Source organism: Phodopus roborovskii, unplaced genomic scaffold (genome assembly GCF_943737965.1).
Source record: "Phodopus roborovskii unplaced genomic scaffold, PHOROB, whole genome shotgun sequence".
NCBI lineage: Eukaryota > Metazoa > Chordata > Mammalia > Rodentia > Cricetidae > Phodopus > Phodopus roborovskii.
This window is the reverse complement of record NW_026126541.1, coordinates 254,054-280,892: the sequence shown is the minus strand read 5'-3', so window position 1 is coordinate 280,892 and position 26,839 is coordinate 254,054. Positions and strand designations below refer to the sequence as shown.

Below are 26,839 nucleotides of genomic sequence, written 5' to 3'. Positions count from 1 at the left end.
GGTGTTCCCCATGCAGTGGCTCAGCATTGTAGCTGTAGAGCTGTAGAGGTTGGGGTCTTGACCTGTGGAAGGAGACAAAGTGAATATCCCACTACACCCTGCCGCATGGCATGGAATATCACCTGGGACTTCCCAGGGAATGTGGTTCATAGCTTCAGCATGTACAGAGTGCACACAAGGTGAGAGGATTAGCTGGCGTGCTTCCCTTGTGCTGTTACCAAGTGCTGACATGCTAGGATGAAGGAAGGAACTGAACTAGGAGGCTGGTCTGTGCGAGCTGGATCTTCAGAAGGTCTGGGAACTGAGATGCCAAGGTGGAAGGAGGAAGAGGACATTTTCACACTGTCCTCTTCCTCTACTGGGTAGAAAGAGTTTGGAGGAGCGGCCTCTGTAGTCAGCACATGTAAATAACTGGGGCCAGTGTGGGTGGTCCTTGCTGTTTCTCCAGAAAGTTCTGCTTGGAGTAGCACTGCTGACCAGTCATGCTGTAGGCCTGGATCATACATAGGCTTTGGAATAGCTGACTACACCAATAATTACAGAAGCTGGAGATAGCACAGTTTCATGGCATGTCTGACTTCATATTTCTGCCAGTCCTAGAAAAGGTGACACAAAGTCTGCTGAATTGAAGCAGAAACTGGTGTAAATTCTGGTTCATTTTGTTTTGTTTTTCTTAAAGACAAAGCCTTAACTGGTTTGGAGCTCAATATGTAGACCAGGACAGCCTCAAGACTCACAGAGATCCACCTGTCTCTGTCTCAAATGCTGGAATTAAAGTATATGCCACTCATCAGCTTAGATGCTGCTCTTGATTCAAAGTGGCTCCTTTGAACCATAGTCCTAAAAAAGTCAGCCGAGGGAGAGGAGTTTTCCCTGCTAGGACCTGTTTTCCATGGCATTTTCTGAGATTGATGGTGCAGTTTGAGCAGGCCCAGAGCCTGAAGTAGGTTTATAAGCTGGGATGTCCAGTGATGTTGGTGCTCCCTGGCAGTGCAGATAGATGACTAATCCTTTGTTGGCTGAACTCAGTAGAGCATTTTGCTCCTTGTGTCAGGACAGCACCTGCTCCCCAAGGCCATCCTTCATTTGTTATAAATCACAGAGAAGCTGGTGAAATACTGCCTGTCTTGTTTGCACCTGGAGTGAATCTCAAAGAAGAAATAGTCTCCAAGGACACTGAGTTATGAGCAGTGGGAAAGACTCTGGTAGAGTTCAAAGGACATTCCTTGCATTAGGTTTTTCTTCCTTGCCTTTTACAAATTATGAGACAGGGTCTTCCAGTGGAGAATTGGCTGACTTAGAATTTTGATTCCCCTGCCTCAACCTCCAAGTGCTCGAAGTATGAGCTTATTCTACAGCACATGGCTCTTTTCTTTTTTATCATCTGTTTGCCATTTTGGAAATTTCTAGGCTTGTTGCACAAACTTCTATTTGCTGCTTTCAGTTTCTGGTATGAACTGGTATAAACTGAGTAGAGCTTTTTCCCACTACTGGACAGGGATATTAGCAGAGAGGTGGTTTATGGGATAGTCCCAATCTTGTGTCATGTAATCTGCCTTGCGCCCATTCTTCATGGCACCTTCCTTCTCTCTTTAGGTGGCCTCTCAGGACTTGTCCCCATAAGCCCCAGCCCTCCTTGGGATCATTCAGGAGACAAGGCCTGTCACTCTAGGTGACTTAATCAGTGTGGAAAAACCAGCTGGCATCTTTCTGTTGGTTTTCTGCCTCCCAAAACTAACGCTTCTCAAGTGGTGGTGGCCTGACATAGTCTCGTCAAAAAAAGGCCTTTTGATCCAGGAGTGGGAAGGCCTGTCCCCAAGTGCTCTCAGCTGCCTTCCGGTGGAGCTTTGTGCCCATCTGGCCTCTGCTGGGAGACAGCTGACCTGAATGTGATGTTATTTTCTTTTTTAACATGGCTTTTAGAACCCAGAGCAATAATATTTTCAGCTGGTCACTGAGACTGATCAGGGAGCCCCAAACCTCCGTCTGGTTAAATAGAACTGCCTTTATAGATGTATTTTGGGACAGTGAAAATTCAGTGTTCAGAGTGCCATTTACCCAGGGACCTGGCCCTATAAAGCAGTCTGGCTATGTCCATGTGCCAGACCACAGGGTGAGGCTTCCAGGAACACAGGATACTGGGTGCTTCCTTACTCCCCTTGGAAAAGGGGGGTTGGCCTTAGTGTTGAAGTTCTGTTGCTACCATCTCTGCTAAATTTGAAGCTTGGAACCTCAGTGTTTTCCTCTGTGTATTGGGAATAGTCATACCTGCCATGCTGACCAAGTCTGTCATCTAGTGAGGAGGAATTGGCTGTAAGAGAGATAACTATGGCCTGGTGGTATAGTAGGAATCAGGGCCTAATGGTCCAGTCCTTACTGTTACCGCTGGCTGTGTGAACTTGGGGAGTTTCTTTGCCTCCCTGAGCCTCAATTCTAGCCTATAAATTAAATGGTTGCATATCTTCTAGAGCAACCACACCATAGTCCAAATCGTCATAGGTTTCATGTTTACACATTGGAGAGTTGGGGCTCTTGGCTTTCATTAGAAGAGGGACATCAAGGTAGGGGGACTTGCTGCTTTGGATAAAACTGTGCTGCTCCCTCTGGGGCTCTTCCACATGCTTCTTGACCTTCTTTTTGTATTTCAAGGAAAGCCTTTTGGCAGGCAGAAGGGGATCAGAACTTAGATCCTGAGCTGTGGGCTGCCTTCAGTTTGCCAAGGATGGCCTAGTATCTATCTACTACTGCACCATTGAATGCTTGGAAGAGTGCAGACCTGTCTGCACTGGTCATTTCCCAGCCTTTTTGGTCCATACTTCAGTGCTGAGCCTGAAAAATTCTCAGGTGGTAGATTTTGAAGTGGTTATACACCATCTGCATTAAGTTGCTTTGACTAAATGAGAAAGGCAAACTCACTCAAGCCTCTTGTTACACACAAAGCCTTTCATCCATTTAGCAAGTGCATTGAATGAGTGAAGGAGCCCTTCTTGGCTCAAGTAAATTGTAAAACTTTGATTTTTTTTTTTTTTAAATTTCTTTAGAGCTTGGAATTTACTGGATTAACCAGTGACCTGGAGTCCTAAGTTTCTAAATGGTGCCAAGAAAGAATTCTGGGTGTGAATTTTTGGGGCATGGGGGTTAGGCCCTGTGGCTGATGTGGTCACGCTCCAGTGGCAAACCTTGCATGTTACAACCCAATTCCACTTTCAGCCTGAGTCTTCTGCTTCCCCATTCCCACTACCATGAACTCTACTTCACTTGGATGGACTATACCAGTAGTTCTCAATCTTCCTAATGCTGACACCCTTTAATATAGTTCTTCATGTGGTGACCCCCAACCATAAAATTATTTCATTGCTACTTAATAACTGTAATTTTGCTATTGTTGCCAGGCAGTGGTGGCACATGCCTTTCATCCTGGCACTCAGGAGGCAGAGGCAGGCGGATCTTTGTGAGCTCCATGCCATCCTGGTCTACAGAGTGAATTCTAATAGAGTCAGGTCTAGACAGAGAAACTCTGTTTCAAAAACAAAAGCTAAAACAAAAAAGAATCATAATGTAAATTTCTGATGTGCAACCCCCAAAGGGGTTGTGACTCACAGGTTGAGAACTGATAGACTGTATTAGTTGAAGTTATAAACCTATTTTCCCTTAAAAATAAACAAATGACAGTACCTGTTCCCTTGTCATGTTACCTGGTTCTTTTTAAGTTTTTGATGAGACGCCATCTAGAATAATCACCTTGTTTCTTTTTTGTCAAATTTCTATTTTCTATTAGAAAAATCAAATTTGTAGCAGAAATCTATTGGGCTTATGGTTTCATGATTGGCTCGATCAGTTCCTGTGGAGAGTACAAATTTTTGATTGGACTTTGAGCTCCCTAGCCAGGTCTTCCTGAACTTTCTGTGCCACAGTTACCTATTCTGCAGAAGGAGGGGGTTAGTCAGGTTTTTCCTGACCAAGAGGTTCTAAGGTCCCATAATTACTCCAACTTCAGTAGCAAAAAACTGTTGTTATTCTTTTTTTCCTTCTGTTTTAGGCAGAATATGAAGTTACTCCAGATGAAAAACTTGGAGAGAAGGGGAAGGAAATAATAACCAAGTACCTCACTCCAAAGGTAAGAGTCCTCCCAAACTTCTCATTGGGAGGAATGGGAAGCCCTGTCTAGGAATGTGGGCAGCCCTGACATACAGGAATGGTGGCTGCCTGTGGTTTTCATGGTGCTACTTTACTCAGACCATGCCTCAGTTTCATAAAGTCAGAAGTAGGTAGTCCAGGATAGACCTAACATTCTAGGGTAGGAAATCTGGTCCCTTCTAAGGACCCTCATACTGCCCACTGCCCACTGCCCACAGATTTAGAAGTGAGTCTCATTAAAATTGGGGTTGGAAGTGCACAGAAGAGAGGTCTCAGCAGGAGGCAGTTCAAGTAAAATGATATAGAGGGTCAGGCCAGCAATGACCAGGAGGGAGAGGTCAATCAAGCAGTTTGGAACTTGGTAATCAGTGGAATTCTTAAGAGAATGTGGGGGATTCAGAAGTGTGTTCTAGAGATACTGAAGGACAGAAGTCTACCCTGTAGTGGGATATTCACTTTGTCTCCTTCTGTGGCACTGACCACACCCATTGGGGGGGTGGAGCCAGGGGCGGAAGTGACCTGTGGAAGGAGGTCTGAGGAGGCACAGGAGAGTGCTCTCTTGCAAGCCACACAGGGACAGGAGGACTTACGGAGGAATTCTTGGAAGCAGGAACCTGTTGGTGTTCACCTTCCATGTTGAGAGTTATTTCTCCCTGAATAAACATCTGTTCGGCCTAATTGTTTATCCTGATCCTTATTAAACCTCGATACTACCCTGACCTTAACACCTTTCCAGTTGTTGGAGAAACCATAATGACACAACCCCCACAGGCCAGGTGACCTGGATTTTCTAGCATCTGTCAAAAGGACAGAAAAATGTCCTCTTGAGACTCACTGGTCAGGGTTAAGAATAAGTGACTGTTGAGGGACACTCATCTGTGTTGTTCTCTTCAAGGCTCAGGATACGTTGTGGAAGAAGGAGTAGAAAGAATGTAATATCCAAGGGAAGGGTTGGGATGTTATGGAGCACGGATTTTTGGACGTGACAGTTCACATACACAACAGTTGTTAGACTGTTTTCTCATTCTTTCTTTCTTTGTTTTCCAAGACAGGGTTTCTCTGTGTATGTAACCCTAGCTGTCTTGGAACTCTATGTAGACCAAACTCACAGAGATCCATCTGCTTCTGCCCCCCCCCCCCCAATGCTGGGATTAAAGACATTCAACATCACTGTCTGCCAGTTGTTGGGCTCTTTAACTCACAGTCACTGTAGCTACCCACACAAGATGTGTGATAAGATTGAGCCTGTCACAGAGGAGGAAGGGTTCATGAGGCCTTATCCACTCCTCCCTAAGTATCTGTAGTCAGTTTTTGATGCTGGGGGAAGGAGAGATACCGTTACCCATGTTCCTGTAAGCAACCCTAATGAAACTTAACTTGGTGAGTTGGTGGTGGTGTGGGACATTGACTTGACCCATTTAATGGTCTGATTATAGCTGTTCTATATATTTGATCAAGCTGCTTTAACTGAGTGAACCTTAGAAACATCCACCCTCCTCCAAATACCTCTACTACCTCCCCGCTCCCTTTTTTGAGACAAAATCTCACAGTTCCAGGTTGGCCAAGAACTTACTGTATAGTCTAACTTCAAACATGTTTAAAATTTGCATTTAGTATGTGTGTTTGTGAGTATGGATGTGCATGCACACATATGCCATGACATGCACAGGGGCTAGAGGAGAATTTCATGAGTTTCTCTCTTTCCAACATGAGGGACCTGAGGCTGAAATTCAGGTCATCAAGCTTGATGGCAAGTAACTTTACTTACTGAGCCATCTCACCAGCCCTCAAATATTTAATCCTCCTGCCTCAGCATTCTACTTGATAGTATTATAGACATGTGCAACCATAACCAATTTTAGTTTTCCTTTTTGAAAAGTAGCTTCCATACTGGACTCACCTGCTGCACGCCATCAACTCTAGAGATAAGAGCTGTCTTGGGGACCAATGAGCATCTTGTTCAGTCCCCTAGACACTGGGCACAGTTCCTTGATGGATGTCCCAGGTTAATGATAGACCAAGTTACCACACTTTCAGGACAAAGTCCTAGCCACCATTCTCTCCCAATACTTAGTACCTGTCTCAAGCAAGTGTGTTCATCAGTGACTACAATTGGCACAGCCATGTCCTTTCCATGCCAAGCTCAGTGTCACAGCCAAATTTGTGACCTGTATCATTCTGCTACTCCAAATGCCCACTGAGTGGCCACCTCTGACATATTACAGATCTCATTTTCTTGCTTCTGCATTGGTTCTTCCTCCCCTCTGCTTCCATCCTAGCCACAAACATCTGTTTATGGGACCTGCAGACATCACTGAACCTTTATAGAACCAGCAGAGTTAATGCTGGTAAAATACTTCCCAAAGTAAAAACTTCCCAGCTTGCTCTGACTAATGTATGACCTGAGAATATGTCTATTTCCTTCATCTGTGAGCCATTGAATAGCATGCTATCAGTGTCAGTCTGTAAATGATTCATCCTCTTGACCCACAGTCATGACATGAGGCAGCTGAAGGTGCCTGCATTTCTGTTGTAGCCCATGTAAAACAGCAAACACTGTGACTGAGTGTCTCGTCTAGAGGCAGTGCTCTTAAGGGGAGGGAAGTCTCCTGAGGGATGATGGTGACAACAGCTTCATGGCTGAGCTCCTGGTATGCCAGGCTTCCAGGTTGCACACATACAGGCAGCCAGGGACTGTAAACCTCAGAACTCATGCTGCCAACTCATGGAATTTTTACCACCCTCTACCAAGGCGTCTTCCTACCACAAGTCTACTAGATCTGGCCCTGCTTTTCATCTGTACCACCAATGAGGCTGCCACCTATGTGTGTCTACCCAAAACAATGGGAGCTGAAAAATACTGTTTACATGCTGTGTCAAGTACTAGCTCAGAGCCCTTTTTATTTTACTACTATAGATACTCCATCCTACAGCTGAAGAAGAGGAGGCTTGCCAGCTGTCACTTCCCAGGTCACACAGCTAGAAAGTGGCAAGGCCAAGACTTGATCCTAATCGTTGTGATTCATGAATTCTGGATCATTCCCAGGGAGCACCATTTACCATTCCTCCCATTCAGTAACCCCCCACCCACAAACACATACCTCCGATCATGTGAAGGTAGAGTTTTCCCTTTGCTCCAAAGGGAGTAGGCTCTGTGGTCTGTTTCAGGATGTCAGAAAGCACTGGCTGTACTCTCCTTTCTCACCTTGAAGCCCTTTCTCTTTCTCCAGTCCAGAAGACCCTCATCTAGCCTTCAGGTTCCTTACCTCTGTTCATGTTGCCTCATCTTCTAAAGGCATGAGACCTGGATTCCCTCATCAGCTCAGATGGTTTTATAAGTGCCTTGATGCCTGCCAACATTCTTTTCCTTAATGACTCTCCAATTTCTGAAATTTAAACCACACCATCTGCTGCAGTACTGGGGCCTGGGGGAGGCCATCCCCTGGGTTGAATGTTTTCCTTCAATACATTTTTTTAATGATAATATTTTTTATTTAAATTTGAAACAAGCTTGTTTTACATATTAATCCCAGTTCCCTTACCTTCCCCTCTTCCCTGTCCCCCTCCCAGCCCCCATCTCATCCTTTTTCCGCTTCCCAGGGATGATGAGGCCTTCCGTGGGGGAATCTTCAAACTTTGTCATATCATTTGGAGCAGGGCCTATGTGCTCCCCCATGTGTCTAGGCTGAGAGTACCCCTCTATGTGGAATGGGCTCCCAAAATCCATTCGTATACTAGGGGTAAATACTGATCCACTACCAGAGGCCCCATAGACTGCCCAATCATCCTAACTAACATCAGGGGTTCTGGATTGATCCTATGCTGGTTTCCCAGCTATCAGACTGGGGTGCATGAGCTCCCTCTTGTTCAGGTCAGCTGTCTCTGTGGGTTTCTCCAGCCTGGTCTTGACCTCTTCCTCATCACTCCTCCCTCTCTGCAACTGGATTCCAGGAATGTGGTTCAGTGTTTAGCTGTGGGTGTTTGCTTCTGCTTCCATCAGCTACTAGATGAGGGCTCTAGGAGTCATCGATCTCATTATTGGGGAAGGGCATTTAAGGTAGCCTCTCCAGTATTGCTTAGATTGTTAGTTGGGGCCATTCTTGTAGCTCTCTAGACATTTCCCTAGTGCCAGATTTCTCTTTAAACCTATAATGGCTCCCTCTTTTATGGTGTCTCTTTTCTTGCTCTCCTCTATTCTTTCTCTGAATCAATCTTCCTGCTCCCTCATGTTCTTCTCTCCCCTCCTTTACTCCCCTTCTCTTTCTCCTAACTCCCTCTCCCCATCTCCCATGCTCCCAATTTGCTTGGGAGATCTTGTCCCTTTCCCTTTCTCAGGGGGACCATGTATGTCTCTCTTATGGTCCTCTTTGTTTCCTAGTTTTTCTGGTGGTGTGGATCATAGGCTGGAAATCCTTTGCTATATGTCTAAAATCCATTATGAGTGAGTACATACCATGTTTGTACTTTTGTGACTGGGTTTCTTCTAGTTCTATACTTTTGCCTGTGAATTTCAAGATTTAATTGTTTTTTCCATTGTATAAATGTACCACATTTCCCCCACCATTCTTCAGTTGAGGGGCATTTAGGTTGCTTCCAGGTTCTGGCTATTAACAAATAATGCTGCTGTGAACATAGTTGAACAGTTGTCCTTGTTGTATAAATGTGCATCTTTTGGATATATGCCTAAGAGTGGACTTGCTGGATCTTGTGGTTCCTGAGGAACCACTATATTGATTTCCAAAGTGACTGTACGAGTTTGCCCTCCCACCAGCAGTGGAGGAATGTTGCCCTTTCTCCACATCCTCTCCAGCATAAACTTTTTGGTGTTTTGATTTTAGCCATTCTGTCAGAAGTAAGATAGTATCTCAGAGTTGTTTTGATTTACACTTCCCTTATGGCTAAGAATGTTCAGCAATTTCTTAAGTGTCTTTCAGCCATTTTAGATTCCTCTATTGAGAATTCTCTATTTAGTTCTGTACCCCACTTTTTTAATTGGCTTATTTGGTGTTTTGGTAGCTAGCTTCTTGAGTTCTTTGTATATTTTGGAAATCAGTCCTCTGTCAGATGTGGGGTTGGTAAATATCTTTTCCCATTCTGTGGGCTGCCATTTGGTCTTGTTGACTGTGTCCTTTTCCTTGCAGAAGCTTTTCAATTTCAGGAGGTCCCATTTATTATCGATCTCAGTGTCTGTGCAGGAAGCAGTCTCCTGAACAAATTCATTCAAGAGTACCTCCCATTTCTCTTCTAAGAGGTTCAGTGTGAATGAATTTATGTTGAGGTCTTTGATCCATTTGGACTTAAGTTTTGTGCATGATGATAGATATGGAACTATCTGCAGTCTTCTACAGGTCAGCATCCAGTTATGCCAGTGCCATTTGTTGAAGATGCTTTCTATTTTCCACTGTATAATTTTAGCTTCTTTGTCAAAAATCAGTTGTTCATAGGTGTGTGGGTTAATATCATGGTTTTCAAATCGATTCCATTGGTCTACCTGTCTAATTTTGCTCCAATAACAAGCTGTTTTTATGACTATGACTCTATAATCAGGGATGGTGATGACTCCGGAAGTTCTTTTATTGTACAGGGTTGTTTTTGGCTATCCTGGATCTTTTGTTTTTCCATATAAAGTATTTTTCTTTCAAGGTCTGTGAAGAATTGTGCTGGTATTTTGATGAGGATTGCATTGAATCTGTAGATTGCTTTTAGCAAGATTGCCATTTTTACTATGTTGATCCTACCTATCCAAGAGCATGGGAGACCTTTCCATTTTCTGGTATCTTCTTTAATTTCTTTCTTTAGAGACTCAGAGTTCTTATTATATAGGTGTTACGTTTACTTTCCCACCAGCCTGGTCCCATAGCCATGTCAGCTCGAAATAACACACAGAAACATTATATTAATTATGAAACTGGTGGCCATTGACTATGGTTTCTTATTGGCTAGCTCTAACTTAACTATTAACACATTTTTCTATTAATCTAAGTATTTCCACGTGGTCTTGGCTTACTGGGAATGCCAGACCTGCATCTCCTTTGCCTGCTACATCTCTGCAGAGAAGAGAGCGATTTCCTGTTTGTCCCTGCTTATATTCTGATTCTGCCCAGCTATGTCACTTCCTACCTGTTTGTACAGACCTCCAGACCTCTGTGGTTAGCTAGGGGCAGTATCTGCCATGATACGTCACTTCCTGCCTGGCCAATCAGTGTTTTATTCATCAACCGATAAGACAAACATATATACAGAAGAATATTCCACATCATATAGGTCTTTCACTTGTTTGGTTAGTGTTACCCCAAGATATTTTATGTTGTTTGTGGCTATTGTGAAGGGTGATATTTCTCTGATTTCTTTCTCAGCCCCTTTATCATCTGTATATAGTAGAGCTACTGATTTTTTTTTTTTTTTTTGAGTTAATCTTGTATCCTGCCTTGTATCCTGCTGAAGGTGTTTATCAGCTATAGGAGTTTTTCAGGTCGTGTGTGTAAACTATTATATCATTTGCAAATAGTGAAAGTTTGACTTCTTCCTTTCCAGTTTGTATTCCATTGATCTCTTTTTTTTTTCTTACTGCTCTCACTAAAACTTCAAGTACAATATTGAAGAGATATGGAGAGAGTGGATGTTCGTATGTTGAACCATCCCTATATCCCTGGGATGAAGCCTACTTGGTAATGGTGGATGATTTCTCTGATGTGTTCTTGTATTCGACTTACCAGTATTTTATTGAGTATTTTTGCATCAATGTTCATGAGGGATATTGGTCTGTAGTTCTTTTTCTTAGTTGTGTCTTTTGTGGCTTGGGTGCCAAGGTAATTGTAGCTTCGAAAGAGTTTGGCAATGACCCTTCTGCTTCTACTGTGTAGAACACTTTGAGGAGTATTGGTATTAGCTGTTCTTTGAATACCTGGTAGAAATCTGCACTGAAACCATCTGGCTCTGGGCCTTTTTTGTTTGGGAGGCTTTTGATGACTGCTTTTATTTCATTAGGCAGTATAGGTCTATTTAAGTTGCCTACCTGTTTTGGTGATACCTATCCAGAAAATTGTCCATTTCTGTTAATTTTTCAAATTTTGTGGAGTACAGGTTTTCACAGTATGACCTGATGAGTCTCTGGATTTCCTCAGTGTCGATTGTTATGTCCCCCTTTTCATTTCTGATTTTATTAATTCACATGTTCTCTTCTCTGCCTTTGGTTAGTTTGGATAAAGGTTTGTCTATCTTGTTGACTTTCTTGAAGAACCAACTCTTTGTTACATTGATTCTTTGTATTGTTTTCCTAGTTTCTACCTTATTGATTTCATCCCTCAAAATGATTATTTCCTGGCATCTGCTCCTCTGGGGTGAGTTTGCTTCTTTTTGTTCTAGAGCTTTCAGTTGTACTGTTAATTCTCTAGTGTGACTACTCCCCAGTTTCTTCCTGTGGCCACTTAGTGCTATGAATTTTCCTCTTAGCACTGCTTTCAAAGTGCCCCATAAGTTTGGGTATGTTGTGTCTTCATTTTTGTTGAATTCTAGGAAGTCTCTAATTTCTTTCTATTTCCTTCTTGACCCAGGAATCATACAGTTGCGCATTGTTCAGTTTCCATGAGTTTGTAGGGTTTCTGCAGCTTGTGTTATTGTTGAATTCTAACTTTAAAGCCTGGTGGTCTGATAAGATACAGGGAATTATTCCATTTTTTTTTTTTTTTTTTTTTTGGTACCTATTGGGGTTTGCTATATCGCTGAGTATGTGGTCGATTTTAGAGACAGTTTCTGTAGGGCTGAATTAGTTGCATACTGGTGGGGTTTCTCCCTCTCTTGCTGGCTACAGGACCAAGGTTCTCTTCCTGTGGGTGCAAGCAGGTCCAATACTCCAATGGCTCTCCTCTTCCAGTGGGTGGTGGTAGGACTAGGGTGCTGGCAGACTCTGGATGGGCTGGTCTGCTGGGACAGGCTCCCCTGTGCACAGGCCCCAGGAGGCTCTAAGCAGGGTCCCTGAAGGCAGGCTGGAAACAGGCCCAAGCTTGTCTCCTGCCATGGTTGGAGGTTAGGGTTAGGATACAGGCAGACTCTGGATGGGCTGGTCTGCCGGACAGGCTCCCCTGTGCCTGTCCTCAGGATGCTCCAAGCAGGGCCCTACAATACATTTTGAACTGCCTTCTCAACCTTTCCAGGAGAACCTTTCTCAAAAGCCTGCTTTACTTCTCAGTGATGCAGAGGCCCAGGTACAGGGAAGCAGAGGGCTGGGTGAGAGCCGGAGCTAGAGGCTGATGGCTTCAGTGAAGTCCCAGAGCCAATGCCCCCAAACAAATCATCCTCATCATAGACTTTCTTCAAGATACAATTCAGGTACTAACTCCCCCTCCCTCTTACTGACTAGTTCAGAGACCCCGTGGTCAATACTGTGTAGAAAGTGTTACATTGCATATCTCTTCTGGGCAATGACTTATCCATCATGAGCACATACCAAAAGCTCTTGAGAAAGCTTGAAATGAAGAAACCTGTTTACCTGTTGATAAAGTGATAAAGTGTTACCATGGAACTCTCCCATTTCGTGGCCCATTGGCATTTCTTGGGCTACACGGCAACAAGATTCATCTAAGAACTGTCATGATTACAATTCTTGGGCTAACTTAATTTTCCTGTTACCCTTCCTGCAGCCGTACCTGCTCCAATTCTATGGCACTCCAGGCCCATCTTGATGTGCAGGCCTGCAGACCCCGCCCGGTTGGTCTTTGTCCCTGCTATTTGAAGAATGTACTGCTGTGTCCCATCTCTGTCACCCTTGTATCTGCCTTTTTTCGTTCTCATGCCTTCCACTGCACAAGGCCTCCTTCGCCACTGGCCAGTCTATTATTCTGATCTAGTGCTCTGAGTAGCGTACTTTTTGCTGGGCCTTCTGTGCCTGAAGGTGGGATTCTCAGGATCCCAGTTGGATGATACAGAGTCAATACTGTAATGAAAGTTCTAGAACCCACTTGAAAATCAATTGAGTGTTTATGATGGCAGTAACAATAGAACCTATAGTAGGAAAGTGAATCCCAAGAGCTAACAGCCCAGCCAGTGAACCAGGGGAGCTTCTAGGAGGCCGTGTGGCCAAAGCAGATCTGAAAGGAGGGGGAAGAAGAAGAGGAGGTGGCAGCCTGGTACAAGACAAGGAAGGGAAAGGAGGAGAACTTTTCATGGACCTCTGTGAGCGTGAGACACACAAGTGGTACTCATGCATACATGCAGGGAAAACACTCATATATAAAAAACAAAAATGAAACAAATTACATTAGATCATGTAACCACCACCTGAAAGTTCTGATTTATCTACATCTTCATCAATACTTTTCTCTCTCCCTTTTCTCCCTCCCCCTCTTCACTCGTGTGTGTGTGTGTGTGAGAGAGAGAGAGAGAGAGAGAGAGAGAGAGAGAATGAGAATGAACACAAACAAGCAGAGAGAGCCATTGAGAGTGTTTGTGTGGGTGCATTCACATGTGTATGCACCTGTGGAATTCATAGGTTGATTTTAGGGCTCTTCCTCTATTGCTGAAGACAAGAGTCTCTCATTGAACCTGGAGTTCACCATCTTGGTTATACTTGCTGTGCATCAGGTCCTGAGAACTGCCTGTGTATGCTTTTTCTGTGTCTACAATGTTGCAGTTGTAGGTGCACCTAGGTTTTATGTGGGTCCTGGGTATCTCAATGCAGGTCCTGATGCTTTTGCACCAAGTACTTTACCCATAGCCATTTCGTCAGCCCCCTGTTTTCTGTCTTTAATTTTATCAACTTTAGTGGGTATGAGGTGGTTTCTTAGTATTATTTTGATTTTCCCTGGTCACTGATAATGTATCATGTTTTCCTGTGCTTGTTGGCCATCTGTATTTTCTACTCAAATCTACTCAAATCTTCTTCCCATTTTCAAAGCTAGTTGTTTGTCTTTTTGCTATTGACTTACAAGAATTTTTTTTATGTTCTAGATACAAGCCTCTTCTCAAATATGTGATCTGCAACTATTTTCTCCATTGTAGACCCCATCTTTTCACTTTTTTTTAAAAAATGATTTTTTAAAAGATGTATTTATTTATGATGTATACAGTGTTCTGCCCACATGTTTGCCTGCAGGCCAGAAGAGGGCACCAGATCTCATTACAGATGGTTTGAACCACCATATGGTTGCTGGGAATGAACTCAGAATGTCTGGAAGAGCAGGCAGTGTGCATAACCGCTGAGCCATCTCTCCAGCCCATCTTTTCAATTTCTTGATGGTATTAATTGACACATTTACAATTTCTGATGAAATTAATACCTCATTTCTGTTACTTATTTTCAAATGACTTGTGCTTGCCTTGTCTTAAGTTAATTTCTAAGAAGTTGTCCATTCCTCTGGGAACAGGATGTATATAGGGACAAAAAGAACAAATCCTGAAGTATGTGATGTGTCATGAGCCACTCTTCCTCTGGAGAACCAAAACCTTGATGTCTGTCAGAAATAGGTCAGGGCCAGACCTGACCCTTCACAACCATTCTGCACCGACATCCTTCTGATGTTTTCTGTGACAGACTTCTCTAGCCTTTAGAGCCTTCAGAGTACAACACTGCACTGCTTTTCACAGATGTGTGCATCTTCCCAGTAATTCTCTCTAAGGGGGCATTTGTGCATCCACTTTATAGGCCAGTCAGCCAAGGTTTGGGAAGAGAAACTAGTTCAGAGGAGAGTACCAAGTGACTTGCCTTTCAGCATTGCTATGAGTAGGACATTTTGCTGTGGCTAATTTTTGTTTGGCTCATGAACCATTGTTCTGTGCCTCCATTATTGAAATCTTAATGACTAAGGCCTGGGAGGTGGTTCCTACCTTAGTTGTGATTTTGCTAGAAAGTGGATCTATATGAAGCTCAATGCTAGTGTGTAAATACCTCCTTCCCCAACTTCCCAACACACATACACACAATCACTGACTAAAGCAACTTAAAAGAGGAAAAGGATTGTTTGGTTTACACTTCCAGATCACAGTCTGTCACTTGGGGGAAGTCAAAGCAGGATCTCAAGCAAGGCCTGCATGGGGTTCTTCCTAGACAGGAAGGGTAGACAGGTGGGATGGACAGACTTCACATAAGCCACTATAGTATTCCTCTGTGGGATGCTGAGACTGCCCAGCCCAGGAGTTTATTTTTGGTCAAAGATCCTCAGGCAGGATGTTGTTCTCTGTGCCCTCTACAGAAATAAGGTTGCCTCTTTGTTTCTATAAACAATGACAGGGTAAAACAGGGAAGTTTGTTCCTGTTATGGGGGAAGCAACCTATCAGCCTACTTTTGCACAAAAGAAATCCATCCCTAATGTTTTTCTGGCTCTCTGGGAAAACAGCCACCCTTGAAAAAGAAAAGGGATTGTAAGAACAGAAGTGATTCCTAGTTTGCTGTTTTAGTTTCTTGACCCCTATCTTACTCATTGTATCCTCTCAGTGGTGGGTTTTTCAGCACCAGGATGTTGAGCAAAGCTCATCAGGCTGGTTCTCAGCTCTGTCCTCAGGCAGTCAGCTGGTTTCACTCCTTACTGTCATGTCCTGCTGTCCACACAGAAGACCAGTCCTGCTAACTTCCAATCCTGCATCTGTCCTTGGAGTCTGTATTAGTAACTTTGACATCACTGTGATCAAATGCCTGCGAGAAACCTTAAAGAGAAAGGTTTACTTTGGCTCCTGGATTTAGGTGATTTCAAAATCAATCACAGTAAGGCACAGCAGAACAGCTCCATCTGTCTGTGGTGGAAGAACCTTGAGATGTGCTCTGATTTGATTTTTTTTTTTTTTTCCTGTTTCTGTGATAGATAGAACACTCAGACCCAAAAGCAACTTAGAAAAGACCTGTTATTTTGTTCCTTTGTTTTGTTGTGTTTTGTTTTTCTTATATTTTGATGTCATCACAGTGCAGAAACTCTGAAGCCGAAACCATGGAGGAATGCTGCTTGCTGGGCTTTCTCTTTTGTTTACTTAGGCTCATGGTTAGGTAGCTTCCTAATACAACCCAGGATCATTTGCTCAGGGAATGGTACCACCCATAAGTGGGCAGGACATCCTACATCAGTTAAGAAGCCCCACACAGACATGGTTGTGGGCCAACCTGATAAAGACAATTGATTAGTTGAAATTCTGGTTTTTTTTTTTTCCAGGTATTTCTAAGCTGTGTCAAGTTGGCAGCTAATGTTAATTAGGCAATTTCTTATGTGGTGGAAGACCAAGAAACTGAGAGCAGACTGGCACCAGGTCAAGGGTATAACTCTCAAAGGCACTTATGACCTACTTTTTACATCTAGGCCCTACTGTCTAAAGCTTCCACAGCCTTCAAAATATTCACAAGCTACAAAACAAGCATTGAGAACATTAACCGCATGGGGGGCATTTCAGATTCAAACAATAACAGCGCCTTTACTCATCTGAATATGGAACTGAAGGGAGTTGAGTGCAGGCCAGAATTTTCTTTTGAGTCAAAAGGTAAACCAGTATGCATATGTCATAGGGATAACTGGAGAGGAAAACTCTGGACATGATGAACGTTTGTCACTGTTGGTGAGTAGTATGTGTCACAGGTGAGCTAGTGACATACTACTGCACACTGAGATTTTCTTAATGGGTCTTGAAGAAGAATTGAATGGAATAAACTTTTCCTGGGTATCTTAGTATTACTTGTCATTCTGCTTCTCCTAAGACCATTAATTATCTTTAGAAATGCTCTCTTCTTCCTAGCTAGTGATGCATTATGGATGGGATGCTGGTTTAATGGTAATGAAGATAGTATGACCTGGAACACTGGACCAGGTGACACAACTTTCTAGTACAGGTAGCGTAGAATACACCAACCCATTTGTATTTGATATTTTTCCTGTTGCTGTGACCAGTTCCTGCCCCCCCCCCAAAAAAAAAACTTGATGAAGAAAGAATTCATTTTGGCTCACTGTTTTAGGGGGTTTGGCCATGGTGTTTGGGCAAGAGCATCATTTTGGTGGGAGTATGTGGCTCTTCCCCTCACATCATGATGGATAGGAAGCAACAGGAAGGAACCAGGGAAAGTGATAGCTTGCATAAAGGGATTTCTAGTATCCAACTTTGGCTAACCAGGCCCTCCCTCCCACAGTTATCTCATCTCCTGGGTAGTCTGTTTAAATATTGAGTCCCTCAACCGATGACCTTAGGTTAGAACCCTCATGGTCCATGTGTTCCTGGAAAAGTACTCACAGAACACTCAGAGGTAGATTTTCCTATAGATTTCTCAAGTCTAGTCAATTTGACCTCCAAGATTAGCTATCACACATCTAGCCAACTTGTGGTCTCCAGGGAAACCAAGGGCATGGAAATTACTCCCACAAAAGTACCCTCTTCGTCCTTTTTCATAGACCTTGGACTCTAGACATTGGCTGTCAACCTGGCTTTTCTCCTCCGCCGAGATTATTAGTCTTGTCTCCCAGCAACAGGAATGGATCTTCACCCTGTTGTCAATGAATGTAATGAGTTCAGAGTCCACCTTTTTCTTAATAAGGGGTCTGTCCAGATGACAGGCTAGGGTGAAAGCGTTGGGGAGCCATTTGTCAGGCTTTCAGCTTCTTGCCGCAGTACTGTGAGGAGACTTGAGGGGAAAAAAAGGATTGGAAAGAAAGCTTGAGGGTGGGACTTTTGAAGTCGCTTTCTATCCAAGTGCCAAGCAGGCTAAGTCCTGTTTAGCTTCTAGTGTTAGAGGGGACTGGGTATTTCATGGGTTGAGACCCCAGACAACTGGAGTTCTTCAGGCAGTGCCAGTGTGGGCAGTCCTTTTCCTCTTCTATTTTGGGGGCAACAGAGAGGAAGACATAAAATCACTAGGTGTGTTCACTAGGTATCCTGGGACAAAAGAAGGGGGCTAATATTTATTGAGCAACTGCTACATGTCTGGAACCGTCACATTGCAAATTTTCTCAATATACGACATGATAGCTGTCTGAAGTGGAGAGAAATAGGTCACCCAGGATGTGTCACACTTCTTCAAGGAATCTCAGGGCCTGTTCAGTAGGGTCATGGAAATATTTCCACCTCCTGACTTCCAGTGTAGAGACAGACAAAGAAGAGCTTCAGTGGTTAACCAGGCTTCACTTTTGCTTTTCTTTCTCACTCTGTAGGATCTGACTGCAAGAATAGTTAGGGTTACATTTAATACAGTTTGAAAATTACTGAGTTAAGCCAGATTGTTTATTTCCTACATGAAGAAACTGAGGCCTAGAGAAGGACTGGTCACACAGCTTGAAAGAGGAGACCCCCTTGCAGAACTTTGCAGACATTGCGTTAGAAACATGGATAAATAACATCAAAAGGTGTAATGCTTGACTTTGTTTTCATCTTCCATTATAACTGGCCTGCATCTGGGCTCAGATTCCCCTCAGGCTGGTTTTTTTTTTTTTTAATTTATTTATTTTTTATTTTGCATGCTGATTCCAGTTTCCCCTCCCTCCCTTTTACCCTCTCTGCCCCCTCACATGCACCCTGACTACCCTCCCCCACCCCAATTCCACACATAGGGCAATGCCATCCAGGTGGGGTCATGTAAATCTGTCAAGTCATTTGAAGTAGGGCAGGACTTCTCTCCTGTCTCTAGGTTCAGGGAGTATCTCTCCATGGAGGATGTGTCCGCAAGGTCCTTTTGTGCACTAGGAATAAATCCTGGTTCTACTGTCTGAGGTCCCTTAGACTGCTCAATCCTTCTGGCTGAGACCCATATTCAGGGGGGCTTGAGTCAGTCCCATGCTGGATTCCCAGCTATCAGTCTGAGGGCCCGTTAGCTCCTCCTTGTTCAGGTCAGCTGTCTCTATGTGTTTCTGCCACCTGGTCTTGTCCTCTCTCTCTGCATCTGGATTCTAGTTTGACTCAGTGTTTAGGTATGGGTGTTTGCTTAGGTTTCCAATAGGTACTTGATGAGGGCTCCATGATGGTGGATAAGTTAGCCCCCACGCTGTTCTTATGTGGGCCAGTGTCTAAATTCTGTGCTATGTTTAGTGCCTGAGCTTACTAGAGGAGACAGCTGGTGCCTTGCCATCCACATCTATATACTGAATTATTATCTCTTACCAAAAGTAGGAGATGAGAGGGAGAAACATTAATTACTGTATAGTACATGGGACTTTATGTTTTTAGCTCATTCTAGCTTCCTTATAATTCTAAATGAAAAACAATGGTTGTCTCCATTTTACCCTGGGTCCCATTGTTTAGTAATAATGAAGAAGGGTAAACTATAAACAGGAACTCAAATATGTGTCTGCAAATATTCAGACTGCATTATTTATAATTGGACTAGAAACCAAATGTCCATCAACATAAGAATGAATAGGAGAAATACAGCATATACATCCAGTGGCATATTTAATTCCACCAAGTTCTGATATGTGCTACAGCATGGATGAAGCTTAAAATCCTTGAACTAAGTGAAAGATGCCAGATTCAAAATGTGTGCATGCCACAGTATACATATAGAAGTCGGAGGACAACCCGTGGGAGTCAGTTCACTGCTTTTACCGTGTGGGTCTCCAGGATTGAACTTAACTTGCAGGCTTGGTAGCAGGTACCCTTAGCTGCTGAACCATCTGGCCAACCCAGGATAGGCAAACTTAGAAAAATTAGATTCAGGTCTTCCAGAGACTGGTGGAAAGAATGTGGAGCGACTATTTAATGGGTACAGTTTGTGTTTAGGGTGACAAAAATTTTTAGGAAAAGATGAGAGAGAGAGAGTGAACTCAACACCATTGAACTTTAAAAATGATTAAGGTGTCATGTTTATGTTTTGCTGTGTAAAAGTAAAAGAGTAACAAACTAAGAGTGTGGCTGGGATGTAACCTTATTCTGCCTATGTCTAGAGTCTAGTCTCTTCATTGTGTGATCTTCTTAGAATTTAACAAACAACAAAATTGTCCCCTGAATCAGTTTCCTGTGTGTAGCTGGAGTGTCAAGGCAATAAGAGTGATCAAGTCTCAAAGTGGGGTGGGGCTGTTGTCTGCAGCATGCCCACGCTGCTGATTGGACTCCCCTGACCCTAAGGCTGGACTTCTGATCCACTTGCAGTGTATCATTGTAAAGGCTTCCTGTGCAAGTTGTCCTTCATCCATATATACCTCTGACTCCTGAACAATTTTTCCTGGGGACAGAATTGTCTTTGTTTACAGACTTGTTTTACTTTAGCTTCCTGCAGCAAGATGAAGCAGGTGCCTTAGGCCCTTTTTCCTTTCTTGTGACCTTTCAGGTCAGAAAATTGGACATTCCTTTGATGCCCATAGAGTGAGCTCTGCCCGTGACCTCCGTTATTCTGTGTTTCCTGCCTAGAACTTCATTTTGAGAGCCTGTAGTCGGAGACTAGCCACAGCTTCTTGGGCAGGGATGGGTAGGGTACCAGTCCCAGTAGTACTTGTACTCGGCTGACTCCCTATGTGTCTCACCTTCCCACCCCCATCTGTAGGCCTTTGGCACAGACATGAACTCTAATAGGCATAGGGATTCCTGTTCCTCCTTAATCTCTAACATTCAAAGATTAAAATCTAGCCCACTTTCAGATGGAGACTGCATTAGGAGCTATAGAACAGGAGTTCAGTGAATGTTCTAGAAGACAGAAAAACCAGATAACTATGCCCTCACCTCTCACATACAGAGCCTAAGCGCCTCTCCAGCAGGGATATTCTATACTTCAGCCGCTTGGGATCAGAGTGCCAATTGCCAAGAACCTGCATGTGGTGGCATTGACTCATGCAGAACAAAGCTGGCTGGATGCAAACCACAAGGGAGAACCCTTTTTGCCCCAGCAACTTCTCTGGGATTGCGAGCCCCATGTGCAAAGCCTGTGTAAACATCTCTGGTGCACACTTTGGTTCACAGGTCATGACTGGGTATTATCAAATTGACAGAGCTCATCTGGCCTCTCATTCCATGTCTGGGCACACTGCATTTTGTTAATTATCCTCTTTTGCTTCTGACGTAAAGGGTCGAGGTCTGGGTCAGAGTCACTGTGGTTTCCTTTCCTTCTCATTAGAGCAGTCCAGCTCCCAGGGCCCCTGGTTAAATTCCAATGCTGATTAAAATGCTCTCTGTCTCTCTTGCCATTGTTCAAGAATTTTTCATTCTAATTTCTGTGAAGACACTTGAAAACCAAGAAAATGTGTGTCTAGATCGGTTGAGTCCAGTGAGTGTTCCCCTTCTGAGAGCTATGGCTATTTCCCAAGGGTTCTGTGTTTTGCCTTGCTGATCCAAAGGGACAGCTTGGATCCCTGTGGTCTAATCGGTAGGGCTTGCTCCAGGCTTGCTCTTGACTTCACTTCATTACCTGCTCTGAATTAGGGTTCTTTTAGGCTATCCTACCCTCTGAAAGTTGTCCAGAAACACATCAGATTTGCCCTAAGGAGAAAATGAATTCTTCCAGAACTTGAGTTTTCTTTGAAGACTTCCCAGAGCACAGACAACAGAAAAGGAAACATGGAGGGACCTCTTTACTGCCTACTCAACTCCTTCACCTTCAGGCCTGGTTCTGTCTTGCCTCAGCTGTAAAGCCACCTCTGTCTGATGAGAATATCTCTGTAGCTCTCCCTGAGGACCAGCAGGCTGCCCACAATTGGTCATCCACAGTCCTCATTGGTCTGTAACTACTGCTGCTAGATAACTGAGTTGTCCTCTAAAAAGTTCTTGGGCTGAGTCCTGTGATGTGGACATAGGATAGACACTCAGAGTCTGTGGCTGATGGATAGATTTGGCTCAGACCGCAGCTGGAGAAGCTTCTGATTGATCACACAATGTACTCTACCTCTGCTTACTCTTGAACTAATAGAATCCTCATCTGTTTTCAGGGCCACCACCCAGAAAGTGAAAGAGGCAACCACCCAGAGTCAGTTACCAAAGTGGTAGTCATGTGCCTGCATTGTAGGCCTCATATAGAATATTGTTACTTCCAAAACAGAGTCAGAGTGTTTCCTATGTGCCACCCCCACCTTTGGGTCTTGGACACAAGTATGACATTGATGTAGGTGGGGAGTTCTGGTTAAATTCCTCTCATATTAGAAGATTGCTACCTCTCATAGATTAAAATATTCACTGGATTTACCAGACATGGTGGCAGGCACATGCCTTTAATTCCATCACACAGGCAGACAGATCTCTGTTGAGGCTAGCCTGGTCTACAGAGTGAATTCCAGGACAGCCAGGGCTACATAGAGAAACTCTGACTTGAAAAAACACAAACAGAAAATCTTCACTGGAGAAAAATCTAACCCCGTTCAGATGGAAAGTAGCAGGGTTTAAACACCCAATCGCATGATGCTCCATAGAGCTCAGGCTCTGGGTCTTTGAGATCTTCATGAAGTAGAAAGATGGCAGAATGAGCACATCTTCCTAGAGGCCTGGAAGCTATGGAGGCATGATCTCAGGAGAAGGGCGTGTGAGACTGAGCCTGAGCACCCTGTATTGGAAGCAAGGGAAAGTCCGGATTTTGTAGGGGCTGAGGCTTAAAGACTGTGGGAAATATCCTCATTTAAGAAAATAAATAGAAGTTGGGCATGGTGGTGTATACCTTAGCGCTTTGGAGGCTGAGGCAGTAGAAGCATCTTTAGTTTGAGGTCAGCTTGAGCTTATAGCAATATCCTGCCCCATGGAGCTAGAGAGATGACTAAGCTGTTATGAGCATTTGCTGCTCTTGCAGAGGACCTGAGTTTGATTCTCAGCACCCATATGGTGGCTCACACCATCTTAACTCAAGTTCCATGGAATCTATGATGAGAGCACCAGGCATGTGCATGGTACATATACATACAAGCAGGCAAAACATTCATAAAAATGAATGTCTCAGAGGGGAAGGAAAGAAGGAAGGAAGGAAGGAAAGAAGGAAGGAAGGAAACAGCACCATGTTGGAGCTAGAAAGATGGCTTAGTGTATAAGAGTACGTGTTGCCTTTGCAGAGGACAAGGGTTGGGTTCCCAATTCCTAACTGCAGTTCCAATACTTTGGGGTACTTGCCTCTGCTCCACATGTACCAGGCATGCACATAGTGTACATGCATACTGTAGGTAAAACAGTCATGAAATAAAAATAAATCTTAGCTAAGCAGTGATGACTCATGCCTTTAATCCCAGCACTTGGGAGGCAGGGGTAGGTAGGTCTTTGTGAGTTTGAGGCCAGCCTGGTCTACAAAACAAGTTCCAGGACAGCCAGGGCTATAAAGAGAAAGCCCACCTCAAAATAAACAAACAAACAAACAAATAAATAAACAAACAAATAAATATTTCTCTTTTACAATGAGCACATCATGTGCAAAAGTGAATACTGAAAACGAAACAAGAAATCATCAAATTCCTGGAGCCATCTCTATTTACTGGAAGTGTTTCTGTAGAAATCTTGTCCACTGAAACTGATTTTCCCTCCTCATCTGGAATATTCTGTGGCACCCCAGGGTAGCAAGTAGAGAGCTCCAAGCTTAAACTTTACTGCAGGTACTTCTGCTCCTAACTGGAGACAACTCTTGGGCAAGCAATGAAGTTCCTCCTAGAGAACTTCAGCGGCATGATGAAGGAAACTTACCTTTCTGGACTTCCTCTGCATGGCTGATTGCATTAAAACACCATGATGGTTCCTTGCAGCTGACCTGTTGGATTGACCTTGGTGATCCTCAGTGAAGAGAAGGATATCCCCGCCATAAGCTACTGGATATCAACCTATGACTGAATGTGCAAGGTGTTTTCACTTGTGAGCTGTACTGATTTATTTCTCCCTAGTGACCCAGGAAACAAAACTTTTTACTCTCCTTTGATCTGTTCTTGTTTGGGTATTGTGGGTTGTATCACCTGCCTAACCAAAGACAGAGAGGAACTTCCCCAGATAGATTTGAGGACAGGTGACAGCAACTCTAACATATGGCCCTGAGTATTTGATTAAAATGGCGAAAGAATGGCATGTTTTTTTCTTCTGTCAGCCAGGCCTTAAATCAGCTCCTCAGCAAGGAAATGCTCTCCATGGGCTGCACGCCACCAACTCTCCCTTGCCTTCTGGTTGTGGTTTTACAGCATGTGCAGTTTTGGGCCAGGTTAGAACAAGTCTCCATCATATGCTCCTGTCAATCCCTGCTCTCTCCATCCTGGTTTCCCCTTCTAGACTCCAACCCTGGCACCTGTTAAATGCCTGGTTCTCAGTCCTTCCCTACTCCTGTGGCTATGCTTCCTATAACTAATGCAAATCCCTTCATGTCAAGGGTCATTCCGGGTATAGTTGTAGGAGTGTTCATTCCTTATTCCCCTCCCTGAGGAGAAATGAGGATTTCCAAAAACAGCTGTCTCCATCCATGTCCAGCAGGACAAACAAATCCTCTTTAAAAAGAAGGAAACCCCTTTGTTCCAGAATCTTGCCTCTCTGTTACTCCACTTTTCCTGAGAAAGCTGGAGATTGCAGATAGTTTACATGGGGAATGTCAGCTGCCCACATATGAAAATATACACATCATTAAGACCTAAGTGCTTGCGTCTGGAGATAGAGCCGACATTCTCCAGCTGACCTTTTGTCCACTGTCAGAACCACTTCTAATAAGCACTAAGCTCCTCAGGGGGCTGTTTCCATATGTTGAAGCAAAACATATGTTGGGCATTAGCTTTTGTGTTTTCATGCATGTCTGTTTGTATGCCCATGCACACACTATATGTGACAGTATCATACAAGCATTGATCAAAATATGCATAATATGCTATGCTTCCTTTTCTAACATCCATGGGTGTCCTAAGCATGGCTTGCTCTTTCAGGTACAGTCACATTTTTACATGCTACCTAGGAAGGAGCTTGATGTCTTTTCACCTCATGCTGCTGCTTAGGGATGGGGCTCTCTGGCCAAGTTGCCAGGGTTTGAGACTTAGATTTTAAACCTCAGCTGTGTGACCTTAGGCAAATTGCTTAACTTCTGAGATGTTTCTGCATCAGTAAACTAGAGATGTCAATAACAAAACTTGCCTTGAGAGAGTGAGACAAGATCATACTGTGGTCAGCCCCTATTCCTGGCATGTGTTAAGGAGGTGTTCATCATGTAGCTGCCATAAGGACAATGATCATGGCAGTTACCATTGGGAGGTGGGGTTATGTGGAAGGCCCTAGTTGCTAAGAGGATTTTTTTGGCTGTGGCTCCTGAAGCCTCTCTTGGGTCATGGACACCATGATGGGTAAGAAGGGTTCTGTTAATGGGAGTAAACAAGGGCCCAGTGGCTGGAAGTCCAGAGCTCACTCAGTAAATGTCCAGAGTATTGGGAGAGAGGCCAGAAAGGGGAGACAGGCCTGGAACGGTATTTGAGGGGCAGCTCTAAGAAGATTCATAACTTGATCCTGAAGGCAACAAGTATCATAGATACTGTGATGTATAGGAAAATGGCTTTGAGGGCTGTGTTGTCAAACAAAGGGACAAGTGATTATCAAGAATTTATGAGGGGCCTTCTGGGAGAGACTTCTGGAAAGCATAGTGGTGAGGTGGAGATGGAGAGACTCTAGGACTAAAATGGCTAGGGATGTAAAATGCAGACGACCTGTTTTGAGTGAAAGTGATGAGGTCAAAATTGTGTTCTTCCCATGGAACTGGACCAGAACTTATGAACTTCATGTCCACTACCAACTCAGATGCCCCTTATTTCCACTATAAGCAACATCAGGACACTACGGGCATTTTCTCTGTTTTCCTATCTGTGCCATGATGGGTTAAAGAGTGAGCACCAAGGGATCCTCCTTTGAGGGCTCTTTCTAAATATCTCACCCCATTTGTAGGGTGTGTATTTCCAAGATGGCTGGGGGGAGGTGCAGAGGACTATTGATGACCACTGAGGAGACATGAGGGTGGAGGAATCTGGAGATCCAAGGATACCTCCGTGTGTAACTGATTTCCTTTTCACTTCAACTTCTTGAAATGAGACTTTGATTCAGGGACAAAGCTTTGATTATGATCTCTAGACATTCCGGCCTTTTCTGGTATGAAGAGCAGTCTTTTCCTTCTTTCTGTTGCTCGGGGTCTCTAGGGTTAGTGCTCAGGAGAGCAGATGACACTATTGAGGTCATCAGTGGCCTCACTTGAAGGATTCCTCTGGAGGCTCATGACTCTGCAGTCTCCACCTGCCTGTCTACATTTTCTAGATTGGTCTTACTATGTAGCCTCAGGCCTTCACCATGCACTCCCTCTTCATACCTGCATCCTCTGTCTTCCTTGAGCTCCAGCTCTTATTTTAAATCATTCAAGGTTCCCTTCCCAAAATGATCAGTTATCCTTCCCTTTCACTGTTACAGTGAAGGCTGAACTACTGGGGTGAAAGTGATCTAGGGTAACTGAGTGTTCCTCAGGCCTCCCCACACTTGAGAACAGAAAGCTGGCACTGTGGTGTGTCCTGGCCTCCTTCTCTTTCTGATTGGGAAGCAATACTGGAGGGGCTCAATAGTGCCACCTTGTGGACCAGCTGCTAGACTGATGGCCTTGGCTGAATTGGCAAAGGCTCAGCTGGGGCTGGGCTGCTATTTGACCTTGGGTTTGGATCCATCTCTCCAACAGTGAGTGAGCCTGTTATCGTCAGCAGAGGCCTTGGATGTGGGGGTGATCTACACATGCTTCCTGGTTTGAAGCTGGTGGCCTTTTCCCAGGACAGACTCTTGCCTAGTGTTTTCTGTCTAACTCTTCCAGCAGGGTCAAGTTTCCAGTCTAGACCTGTCCCTTGTTGGCAAAACTCATTCCCTGAAGTC

At 44.0% G+C, this 26,839-nt stretch overlaps 1 protein-coding gene across 1 annotated transcript in view; it reads left to right on the top strand.

The window, feature by feature from the left end:
• Nucleotides 1-26,839, top strand: part of Grk5 (G protein-coupled receptor kinase 5) — a 181,630-nt gene that overhangs the window by 129,241 nt on the left and 25,550 nt on the right. Inside the window, exon 4 of the mRNA XM_051199972.1 lies at nt 4,040-4,117. Within this exon, the coding sequence (XP_051055929.1) occupies nt 4,040-4,117 (78 nt within the window). The remainder of the gene's footprint in view (nt 1-4,039; nt 4,118-26,839) is intronic.